This window comes from Conger conger, chromosome 18 (assembly GCF_963514075.1).
Source record: "Conger conger chromosome 18, fConCon1.1, whole genome shotgun sequence".
NCBI lineage: Eukaryota > Metazoa > Chordata > Actinopteri > Anguilliformes > Congridae > Conger > Conger conger.
Genome location: NC_083777.1, coordinates 25636088 through 25647734, shown reverse-complemented (window position 1 = coordinate 25647734; position 11647 = coordinate 25636088). Strand labels below are relative to the sequence as shown.

Sequence of the window (11647 nt, the reverse complement as noted above, 5' to 3'; positions counted from 1 at the left end):
CTGGGCAACGGCGCAGAACAATGACGTAGTATATGCCTACTGTATAGTTCTTATGGGAAACGTGGTCCGGGAAGTTCGCATGTTTGTAGTATTTGTAGTTTTGATAGGCTTTAAACACGGCACACTCAACAACTCAACAGGCAATCTTATCCAGTGATTTAAAATGGAAATGTATGTTTTAAAAGGACGTATTCCAGAGATGCTTAGGTAGTCTTAACATGGAAAACACATCTTCAACTACATTAACAGTTATATTAACAGTTATATATTGTCTGGTGCGAAGAAAAGAGAGAGGGAGAACGAATGTGGTTGCGAGGAGAAAAAAGGGTGGGAGAATATTTGAAAGGCGTGTGAGCCGCTCTGAAATATGGAAACTAAAGTGCAACTGACAGCAAAAAAAAAAACTGCAATTGTGTCACCATCATATGCAAATTATGAATATTTAATACGTTTTATATTGTAGCTTTAATTTGTGTTATTGTGTTCAACGCCAGGGCGAACTCTTATACTTACGATGGAGCGTCGCAGCTTTAACGGGGGCTGCTGTTCTCTGAGTAACCACTAGAGGGATCAGGGCTACATTGATGTCTTCTTTCTGGTCCAGATGCACGTTTCCCAGTGTTTGATCATGGAACTGTATTATGTGTTTGACTCTTCCTGGCCACCTTGTAGTCCAGTATTTCTTCCTCTGTGATTCTGAGTGATTCATATCCTATGCAGATGAGCATTTTCTGCAAATCTATGAAAGGGAATCCATCTTGAATTGCGCAATATCATTGGGGTCTTTTGAGAGGATGCTAATATCTGCATGTAAATTATGTCATAGTCATGTACAGAAAGAAAGGCCACTTGAACTAGTAATTTATTTGTGGCTTTACAATGGATTTCCTCATGGTTATGTTTTGACAGCAAGATTTTGAGAGAACATTCTAAAAAAGAATCAATGAGCTGTCACCAGTCTTTCCCAGACTTTTCCAGGTTTGTGTCACCAGAGTTTTAGCTGAATGAAAACAGCACCTCAAATTCCTCATTCTTTGCATTCATAGATGGTTTTATAGAGCACAAATAGGAGTGGATAGGACTTTTACATTCACCTCGAATATTTTAAAGTCTTCATAATGTTGGAGGAACTTGATGTAGCAGCTATGATAAATATAGAGTACGTACAATGTTAATGATTCTGGAATGGCGATTGCATATTAACTATGCATTGAATTAAGGTCCAGTGCCCTGAACATAGGTCCTGATTTGTTCCCCCTTATCTTCTCACAATGCAGAGCGATAATGGGCTATAATCTAGCAATACGGAGTGGGGTAATATAAAAGTATGTTGTGGTATGTGGGTGTGTTTATAATTCAAAGGATGTGCGTTTCATTATTAGGGAGGAGCACTGGTACCATACCTGTCAGCGAGGTGCTTCACCTGAGTCGCTTGGGTTAATTGCCTTGTTTTTCCCTACCTGAACCCCACAGGATGTTATTGTACACTTTGGCCATGGTCATGGTATCATGATCACAAAAACTATGGCATTTATGACTGACCGGCATCAGTTTTGTTCATGTCAAGGAGACTGTCATGGTTTTATGTTGATTCATATCTTAGGTCGATTTAGGTTATTGTTACTACAGGGCAATTCATAACATGACATCTGCATGAAGCATAGAGTTTTGGAACATTTCTCTAGCTATTCTTACATGGCATATAGATGTTAGGAAGAAAGATGTTGTTTAAGCTGTGTGCATGCACACACACACACACACACACACCTGGATGCACAATGTTACTGGCTTTGAAAAAGTAGCTTGAGTAAAAGTAAATATAAAAAAAATTATAATAATGATTCCAGAAACACCAGATTTAATAAAATGTTGTGTATTTAAATATTGCATTTTTTTGTGACAGTCATAGCAACCATATCTAAATAGATATTCTGGCATATCAAAATAAATATGTAAGCAGATAATTCTTAAAATATTACTCTTTTAAACTGAATTTCTTACACATTTAGACAAAAATATTTTACCAAATACAAAGGCAGGAATGTGTGGCTGAGGCATAGAGCTCATGATCTGTGGGACGATGTCACTTCCTGCCTGAGGAGGATGTGAGGATTTATCCATCGGCACACAAGCCGATTCACAGGAACATCACAGTACATGAAACAAACAGACAAATCTCAGTGTAGCTAAACACTGAGACCCATCCATGTGAAATTCACATAACTAAAAACTAAAGATTAAAGGTACAATAGGTAATTTCGGACTTCTAACGATCAAGAGAGGAACTGCAGCAACAAACACCCTCAGACCACGACACTGTTTATCCCTCTCCCTTCTCTGTGAACGTGGCAATTAGAACCAGTGTCGGTCCTATCAACAATGATAGGAAGGGATTTACAATGGTCTTGTAACAATGTTTTAACACAAACATCTTACCTATTGTACCTTTAACACAGAGATGGGTCTCCAGAGGAAGTCTCATCCATTCAGAAACTAAAAATAGTCACACTATTGAAAGGAGGCAGCTTCCAGTTCTGTTTGGTTCATCACACAGGTTATAGGTGTTGCCTTCAGTCAAGCTTTTCCTTCATATGTGTGCCTGGCACTCTTTCAGTCATTGTGTTTCAATACTGTAGCCATGCAATGAGTAATAATAATAGTATTTGTGGATAAATAAGGGGAAACGCTACATTAATCCAGCCCTTCACGCTGAAGGCACATCTTATTTTCACAAGATTCTGCCAACCCCCCCCCCCCTTCATATTTATTATTAACAGTTCAAATATATAAAAAAATGGTTGCATATATTTTCCTTCCATGTGTTTAAGAAGTACTGTAGAACATTAGGTCCATGTGAGAATACTAGATTACCAATGTTGTGAGTTTTACCATAAATTTAAGTTTAAATTGCTGAAGTTTAAATAAGTGTAGAAGATGACATCGCCTTCAAGTTGAAAGATCTGAAATATTTCAATGAAATTATGAGATTTGTTTCCAATGTGGACCTGATGCTCTTCTGTACAGAAGGGCATACCAAGAGAAGGATCACAGAAAGTTTTCCAAAATAATGCTGTAATTATTATGAGATAATAATTACATAAGTGCTCAAGTACACTTAAGGCATAACATATTTTTCTAAAACACTCCAGGCTCTTCAAAGAAGTAGCATGTACCTTTGGATGTGACCGTACCAATGAGGAAGACAATGTACCGTATCACATGATCCGATGACATAAGGCAGTACCATGTCACATGATCCGATGACATAAGGCAGTACCATGTCACATGATCCGATGACATAAGGCAGTACCATGTCACATGATCCGATGACATAAGGCAGTACCATGTCACATGATCCAATGACATAAGGCAGTACCATGTCACATGATCCGATAACATAAGGCAGTACCATGTCACATGATCCAATGAGGAAGACAAGTACCATGTCACATGATCGATGACATAAGGCAGTACCATGTCACATGATCCGGTGACATAAGGCAGTACCATGTCACATGATCCGATGACAAGAGCCACTACCATGTCACATGATCCAATGACAAGAGCCACTACCATGTCACATGATCCAATGACAAGAGCCACTACCATGTCACATGATCCGATGACAACAGCCACTACCATGTCACATGATCCGAGAACAAAAGGCAATATTATGTCACATGATCAATCATACTGCTGTTTGACTTTAGAACCATCTAGGCTCCTGTATGACGAAGTAGGGGTCCGTCCCAATACTGTAAAACATTTTTTTCCTCCACTCATCTCCTCCCCCCATACTTCCAGATAGGAGACAAGGGTGGGGTACATTTTTTAGTATTCGGACGCACCCTAGGATGGAATACGGGCGACAATCAGAGTGTGCTCACAGCAGGGTCGGAGCCTTGCTGGGCCTGAGGGGAGAAAGCACTGATTGGCTGTCCAGCTCCACGTGCTTGAGATCAATTGGCTGGGCTGAGAGAAGGGCGGGGGCGGAGAGGTGGTGGGCGGCGGCTTTCTGTTGGTGCGCACTGTTGATGTAGCTGGCGATGAGCAGGGTCATCTCCAAGATCTGTGGGGAAAGGAGGAATATAAACAAAGAGAAATGAGTTTCAGAAACACAAGTACCCAAGATCACCTTAGTTACTAAACTAAAGTTTTTTATCTTGCTACTGTCTTTGAGAAATAGCCTTACAGTGTGACCGCGTTCAGTGTGGAGTTTGTGAAGAAATATTCAGAGAGTTCGTGGGAAAGGCAAATGGAGCCTGTCACACCAATACCTGGGCACATCACATCAAAACCATCCGTTCTCAGTCTGGAAGAGTTCCCTGGATTCTCTCATTTAGACAGGGTCTCCCTGGGAAATGTTTGCCCTGGTGTAAAATCCAGCCATGACCATCTTTATTACCAGCTGTTTCAAAACATAGCTTGAGCTGGTCAAATCATGTTGAGTATGGAGCTGGTCTGAGCAGGTCAACCAGCTACCAGCAGTTTCAAAACAAAGCTTGAGCTGGTCTGAACAGGTCAAGCAGCTACCAGCTGTTTCAAAAGCTAGGTTGAACTGGTCAAACCATGTTGAGTATGGAGCTGGCCTGAACAGGCCAACCGGCTACCAGCTGTTTCAAAACATAGCTTGAACTGGTCAAACCATGTTGAGTATGGAGCTGGTCTGACTTGTCAACCAGCTACCAGCGGTTTCAAAACCTAGCTGGAGCTGTTGTGTTCAGCAGGGCATGCGGAGGGGGACTGGGCCCTCACCCGGGGCTTGGCCATGCTGAACAGGTGCTTCTCCATGGGCTTGGGCTTCTCCTTGGCCAGGCCGCCCCCCAGGTTCTGCCCCACCACCAACATGAAGTCGTCACGGCAACCGCCGAAGGTCATCAGGTTCTTGTGCAGGTGGGACACCAGCAGCTTCTGAAAGGGGAACCGGACAGGTGAGCGGGGAGCGGCCGGCGACACAACGGTCAGCCATTAACCCTTTCAGTCCCAAGAGATAGCCCAAGAGTGCCGTATGGTACTCTCAACCTTTTCAACCAATCAAAATGACTGTTGTTTAAAACCCCAACCTTGGGATTTGCGTGGAGCCACTTCATATTGGGCTTGGGACTGAATGTTAAAGTTACTCATTTGGTATTTAGACAGAGGGAAAGACAATCGGCACTAACAACACTTTAGACTTCAGTGTATGAATGTCTATGAGATAAATTGGATGAGATCCAAAGTCCTTGGATTAGAGGGGGAGAGACCCTCCCTCTTTACTGAAGTTCAACATCGGGTGCCTTCATATCTGTGACCATGAAAGGGAGAGGGCGAGAGAGAGAGAGAGAGAGGGAGAAAGAGAAAAGGAGAGAGAGAACAGAAAGGAGAGAGGGAGAGAGAGAGAGAGAGACCAGGACACAGTCTGATGTGGAGCTGTTGTTTCTGGAGTGGGGCCTGTCTCTCACCATGGAGTTGTACTCCAGCACGCTGACGCCGTCCTCGTGAACCGCCAGCCACACGGGGGCGCCCTGCTGCGGGGACGGGGTGACGGGCTGCGCGCACACAGACAGAGAGTGAGAGCGAGCAGCAGCGCACACCGTGACAGGCCTGTCCTTCTGGTGACCTCTAACGGCCCAAGGGCATTGAGTTTCACATTCAATGTAGCCCTCTTCTCATCATCCTAATCTTAAATATTCCCTTTCTGGTTGTGTGTTTAGGGTGTGAATGTGTTATTCATCTCTATCACACTCTTTTTACATTACATGACATTACATTTCATTATTGCCATACTCTCTTATCAAGACTGACATACAACAAAGTGCAAAGTGCATACCCAAAACCAGAGACAAGTGCGCTGAAAGACCCAAGAGGGAAGTACAATTTCAAGTGCTAAGGCTACAACAAAGATAATGATTTGGGCCTATTTGACTAACCTGGAAATGGAACATATCGAAAAAACATTTTTATACAGCACAACACGATAGGTGGACAGCTCACTGGCGTTTTAAAGGGTCAAGGGAAAGAAATGAATCCTCTCTGGATGAAGCTCTGTGTAACGACCTAACCGTAAACAGCAGGCCCACCTTGGCGGGGAACAGCTTGGTGCCAAAGAAGGGCCACTTGCGGGCGACGGTCAGGTAAATGCGGATGCACTCAGACGCACTGCGGCCCCGTAGGGACCCCCAACAGGTGGACAGGCGCTGCCGCAACCCCCTGAGAGGGGCGGACGGTGCAGGTAAGGGAGGGGGGAACAGGGATGGGAAGAGGGGTTGAGATGCAACTAAGCAAAATGTCTCTCGGAAGATATACTGTACATACAGACAAGATTTCCCTGGTGTTTGTTTGTTTGTTTGTGTGTGTGTGTGTGTGTGTGTGTGTGTGTTTGCATGTGCAGGTTTGTGTGCGTGTCCATGTGCGTGTCCGTGTGTGTGCCTGTATGTGTGCCTGTATGTGCGTATGCATGTGTATGTGCCTGTATTTATGTGTGTGTGTGTGTGTGTGTGTGTGTGTGTATGTGTGTGTGTGTGTGTGTGTGTGTGTGTGTGTGTGTGTGTGTGTGTATGTGTCTGTGTATGTGTGTGTGTGTGTCTGTGTGTGAGTCTCCCCTGAGACCTACCTCAGCTGCTCCTCTGTACAGCCCCAGCGATAGCACTTTGGGTAGAACCTCTCCAGAACCTGCTTCAGGGTCTGATTGGACTTGGACTGGGCCGAACCCGGGCCAGCCGGGCTGTTGAACGCACGTTCAAAATCTCCAAATTCTACCTGGGGGGAGAAATTACATCTAATTGACAAATATATTTATTGAGAAAAGCATCTGGAGAACAAGACTAACAACCCACACTCATCTTACTGCTGCCTTCAAGAAACAGCCCAGGAAAGCAATGAACAGAAACAGGAAAGCAGTGTTTAAGGTGAACACTGTGCGTGTCATAAAGGTGTTCAGTGTCTCTACCTGGGCCATCAGAGCAGACATCTCCAGGGCCAGCTCCTTGTTGATGGGGAAATGGCCTTTGACGATGTCCTCACTGGTCTGGTACGCCAGGAGCAGCCTCTCCCGTTCTGTCTCCCCCCTCACCTGGAGAGAGAAGTACAGCCTGCAGGAGGGGAGGGGGTGGGGATGGGGGGCAGAGGTGTGGTTAAACGTCCTCAGGGACCAATGGAACTGTGTTAGCATCACAGGTTTGAGTCCAAATTATAGATCTAACAAAATATGTTTAACTCCACCTGTTCTGATGGAATACTTGCAAAGTTCTTATGGTCTTAGTGGTACCACAGTTTTAAGGTGTAGGCCATCATGTATTTATAATACCGTAAGGTACTGTTTTAAAATGGAGTGTGAACTCTACCTGTTCTTGTAGGTGAAGCGTACGGTCCTGGTGCTCTCTGACTTGCCCGTTTGCTGAACTTTGGAAGCCTGCTCCCATTTTGAGATGATGTCACAGATCTGGGGGCAGAACCAGCCATTAGCACGTAATAAGTCACTGTCCAAGTATGGCTGAAGGCAGTTCCAAAACCTGCAAAAAGGACTAACTGAATGTTTATGTTTCTGTCTGCCAGAGACTGGTATTACAAGTGCAAGCTGGTGTCCATGAATCTGTCTGTGTCTGGCAAAATGTCTTAGTATGGGTTGATACTGTAGTATCCAAAAGTCTGTGAGCTGTATCTGTGGGCTGATTTGTGTCTGTGAGTCCCTGTGTTTCTGCGAGTCTCTTGATTTGAATGTAAGCTGGTTTGTGTCTGTGCATCTCTGTGTGTCTCTGAGTCTGTTGATGTGTCTGTGGGCTGGTTTGTGTCTGTGAGTCCCTGTGTGTCTGTGAGTCTGTTAACGTGTCTGTGTCTGTGAGTCCCTGTGTGTCTGTGAGTCTGTTGACATGTCTGTGTCTGTGAGTCTCTGTGTCTGTGACTCTCTGTGTCTGTGACTCTCTGTGTCTGTGCGTCTCTGTGTCTGTGAGTCTGTCCCACCTTGATGCCTCCCTGTAGACTGTGCTCCACGTCTCGTCCTGAGGGGTCGTCGGTGTAGAGGGTGAATCCTGATTGGCCGGTCTTCCTCATCCCCGTGTCCTGGTTCAGGCGCCCCAGAAACTCGTCCGCTGTGGTGGAGGCGTCAAACCCCACTACCTGCAGCGCCCCAAAACACCCCTGTCACTCCATACCCCACGACCTGCAGCGCCCCAAAACACCCCTGTCACTCCATACCCCACGACCTGCAGCACCCCAAAACACCCGTCACTCCATACCCCACTACCTGCAGCGCCCCAAAACACCCCTGTCACTCCATACCCCATGACCTGCAGCGCCCCAAAACACCCGTCACTCCATACCCCACTACCTGCAGCGCCCCAAAACACCCCTGTCACTCCATACCCCACAACCTGCAGTGCCCCAAAACACCCGTCACTCCATACCCCACTACCTGCAGCGCCCCAAAACACCCCTGTCACTCCAAACCCCATGCTATTGAGAGTGTGTGTGAGTGTGTGTGAGAGTGTGTAACGGAGTGTGCAGATAAATGGAGATTACCTGGTAGGTGTCATTGGGAGTGTGGGGATATGAATGGAGATTACCTGGTAGGTGTTATTGAGTGTGTGTGTGAGTGTGTATCTGAGTGAGCCTGTGTGTAACTAAGTGTGCAGGTAAATGGGTAGTACCTGGTAGGTGTTATTGAGAGTGTGTGTAACTGAGTGTGCAGGTGAATGGGGAGTACCTGGTAGGTGTTATTGAGAGTGTGTGTAACTGAGTGTGCAGGTAAATGGGGAGTACCTGGTAAGTGTTATTGAGTGTGTGTGTGTGAGTGTGTAACTGAGTGTGCAGGAAAATGTCATGGAGAGTACCTGGAAGGTGTTGTTGAGAGTGTCTGTGTATGTGTGTGTGTGTGTGTATGTGTGTGTGTGTGTGTATATATGTGCAGGGAGATGAATGAGGAGTACCTGGTAGGTGTTGTTGAGAGTGTATGTGTGTGTGTGTGTGTATATATATGTGCAGGGAGATGAATGAGGAGTACCTGGTAGGTGTTGTTGAGAGTGTATGTGTGTGTGTGCAGGGATATGAATGAGGAGTACCTGGTAGGTGTTGTTGAGAGAGAGTGTGTGTGTGTGTATGTGTGTGTGTGTGTGTGTGTGTGTGTGTGTGTGTATGTGCAGGGATATGAGTACCTGGTAGGTGTTGTTGAGAGTGTGTGTGTTGTGTGTGTGTGTGTGTGTGTGTGTGCAGGGATATGAATGAGGAGTACCTGGTAGGTGTTGTTGAGAGTGTATGTGTATGTGTGTGTTGTGTGTGTGTGTGTGTGTGTGTGTGTGCAGGGATATGAATGAGGAGTACCTGGTAGGTGTTGTTGAGGAAGTGCACGGGCACGCTGAAGGGGAGAGAGTGGTGGTAGGGGTTACTGAGAGTGTGTGTATGTGTAGAGATATGAATGAGGCGTACCTGGTAGGTGTTATTGAGGAAGTGCACGGGCACGCTGAAGGGCAGAGAGTGGTGGTAGGTGTTACTGAGAGTGTGTGTGTGTGTGTGAATGTATGTGCAGGGATATGAGTACCTGGTAGGTGTTGTTGAGGAAGTGCACGGGCACGCTGAAGGGCAGAGAGTGGTGGTAGGGGTTACTGAGAGTGTATGTGTGTGCAGGGATATGAGTACCTGGTAGGTGTTGTTGAGGAAGTGCACGGGCACGCTGAAGGGCAGAGAGTGGTGGTAGGGGTTACTGAGAGTGTGTGTATGTGTAGAGATATGAATGAGGCGTACCTGGTAGGTGTTGTTGAGAGTGTGTGTGTGTGTGTGTGCGCAGGGATATGAGTACCTGGTAGGTGTTGTTGAGAGTGTGTGTGTGTGTGTCTGTGTGTGTGTGTGTGTGTGCAGGGATATATGAATGAGGCGTACCTGGTAGGTGTTGTTGAGGAAGTGCACGGGCACGCTGAAGGGCAGAGAGTGGTGGTAGGGGTTGCGCAGCAGGATGGACAGGATCTCCATCCGGGAGGGCCGAGCCTGGCGCTCACCCTTCTGCTGAGTGCGCTCCACCGACCGCTGGCAGTAGATGGCGTACTTCCCAATCTCCGTTCTGAAAGAGAGAGTGTGAAGCGGTCAAGCTGATGTCGTTAAAGACAGGCCACGTGTCTAACAAGCAACTGTGACAGACTCCAGTGTGGTATGTGCATGGGTTTATGAGTGTGTGACGACTGTTGGATGGGGACTATGTGTAGTGTGTTCTCGTGTAGATTTATGGTGTGAAGAATGTGTGAGTGGTATGCGTGTTGTATCTGCATGTTTCAAGTTCCTCACGTGCTTTGTGTGTGTGTCTGTGTGTATGCATGTGTATCGGCGAGTGAGCGAGTCAGTGACTGTGTGCAGCAAGTAATATAGCAACAAAGCTTGTGTGTGTATGTATGTATGTATGTATGTATGTATGTGTGTGTGTGCATGCGTGTATGTGTGTGTGTGTGTGTGTGTGTGTGTGTGTAGGTGTGTGTGTATATGTATGTATGCGTGTGTATGCGTGTGTGCATGCGTGTATGTGTGTGTGCTCACCTGGAGTCTCCATGCTGTTTTAAGTGAACCTGTAGTAGCCACAGGTAGGGGTGTTGGGGCAGAAAGAGCCCTACACACAGAGCCAGGAGCTGCCAACCCTACACAACACACACACACACACAGGGAGTTAGTGCTGTTTGTATGGTACATACAGGCACACATACATACAGTCAACACAACGTCCTTGCACTGCCCCCCTGTGGTCGCCGGGTGTACCTGCAGGGGCCCGGCCTGGCCTTGGGGCTGCCTCTTCCTGGTCTGTTTCACCAGCTGGCAGAAGATCTCGTTCTGCAGCTCAGGGTGAGTCAGGCACACCTGCAAGGCACTCTGGGCTAGCGACACGTGGTAGTCGATCGCTGGACCATCGATCGCCACGTTGATGAACAGCTGGCATGTCTGCAGAGGGAGAGGGAGAGGGAGACTTCACTTTTAAGGTCTCCTCAAATGCACAGAATGAAAACTGAATAATGACACCTATGTGTTCACATATTACATGTAATGTAATGTAATGTAACAGAGAAAAGGAAAGGAGAGAAAGAGTGAGTATTTAAAACACCAAAGCAGAGTCTCATTGCAACAGAGAGTTTATCAGTCCTAGCACTGTGTTGTTGGGAGTTGAGTAAATGAGGTTACGGTAACTATAACTGTGCCAGCCCGTGTGTGTGTGTCCCTCCGCCTGTGAGTTCACCTTGAAGAGCTTGATGGCCTCAGTCTGCAGGGCCTGGGAGGGGAGGGTGGTGAGAGGAGAGGAGAGACCCTCCTTACTGAAACACAGCATGGGGTGCCTCCATATCTGAGACCCTGAGGGAGAGAGAGAGAGAGGGAGTGTAACTGTATATGAATACTTCATATACAATCATATTATTCTGTTCTTATTTTCTTTGTTTGTTGTCTGATCTTTTGCGTGTTCCTTGCTTTGGCAATACAAATGGAAATGTTGTCATGTCAATGAAGCACTTTGAAATTTAGAGGGAGAGAAAGAGAGGGAGGGAGAGAGAAAGGGAAAGTGGGAGGGAGAGAGAAAGGGTGAGTGGGGGAGAAAGAGAGGGAGAGAGTGGGAAAGAGAGAGAGGGAGGGAGAGAGGGAAGGAAAGAGAGGGAGGGAGAAAGAGAGGGAGAGAGGGAAAGAGAGAGGGAGGGAGAGAAAGGGTGAG

At 46.4% G+C, this 11647-nt stretch overlaps 1 protein-coding gene across 1 annotated transcript in view; it reads right to left on the bottom strand.

The window, feature by feature from the left end:
* Positions 1-1857: 1857 nt before the first annotated feature.
* plekhh2 (pleckstrin homology domain containing, family H (with MyTH4 domain) member 2) overlaps positions 1858-11647 on the bottom strand; it is a 38002-nt gene continuing 28212 nt past the window's right edge. Inside the window, exons 19-30 of the mRNA XM_061227934.1 lie at positions 11183-11295; positions 10711-10890; positions 10495-10592; positions 9850-10027; positions 7939-8094; positions 7323-7420; positions 6929-7070; positions 6593-6738; positions 6060-6189; positions 5442-5528; positions 4756-4911; positions 1858-4069 (exon numbers count right to left, since the gene is read on the bottom strand). Of these exons, the coding sequence (XP_061083918.1) occupies positions 3884-4069; positions 4756-4911; positions 5442-5528; positions 6060-6189; positions 6593-6738; positions 6929-7070; positions 7323-7420; positions 7939-8094; positions 9850-10027; positions 10495-10592; positions 10711-10890; positions 11183-11295 (1670 nt within the window). The 3' untranslated portion in view covers positions 1858-3883. The remainder of the gene's footprint in view (positions 4070-4755; positions 4912-5441; positions 5529-6059; positions 6190-6592; positions 6739-6928; positions 7071-7322; positions 7421-7938; positions 8095-9849; positions 10028-10494; positions 10593-10710; positions 10891-11182; positions 11296-11647) is intronic.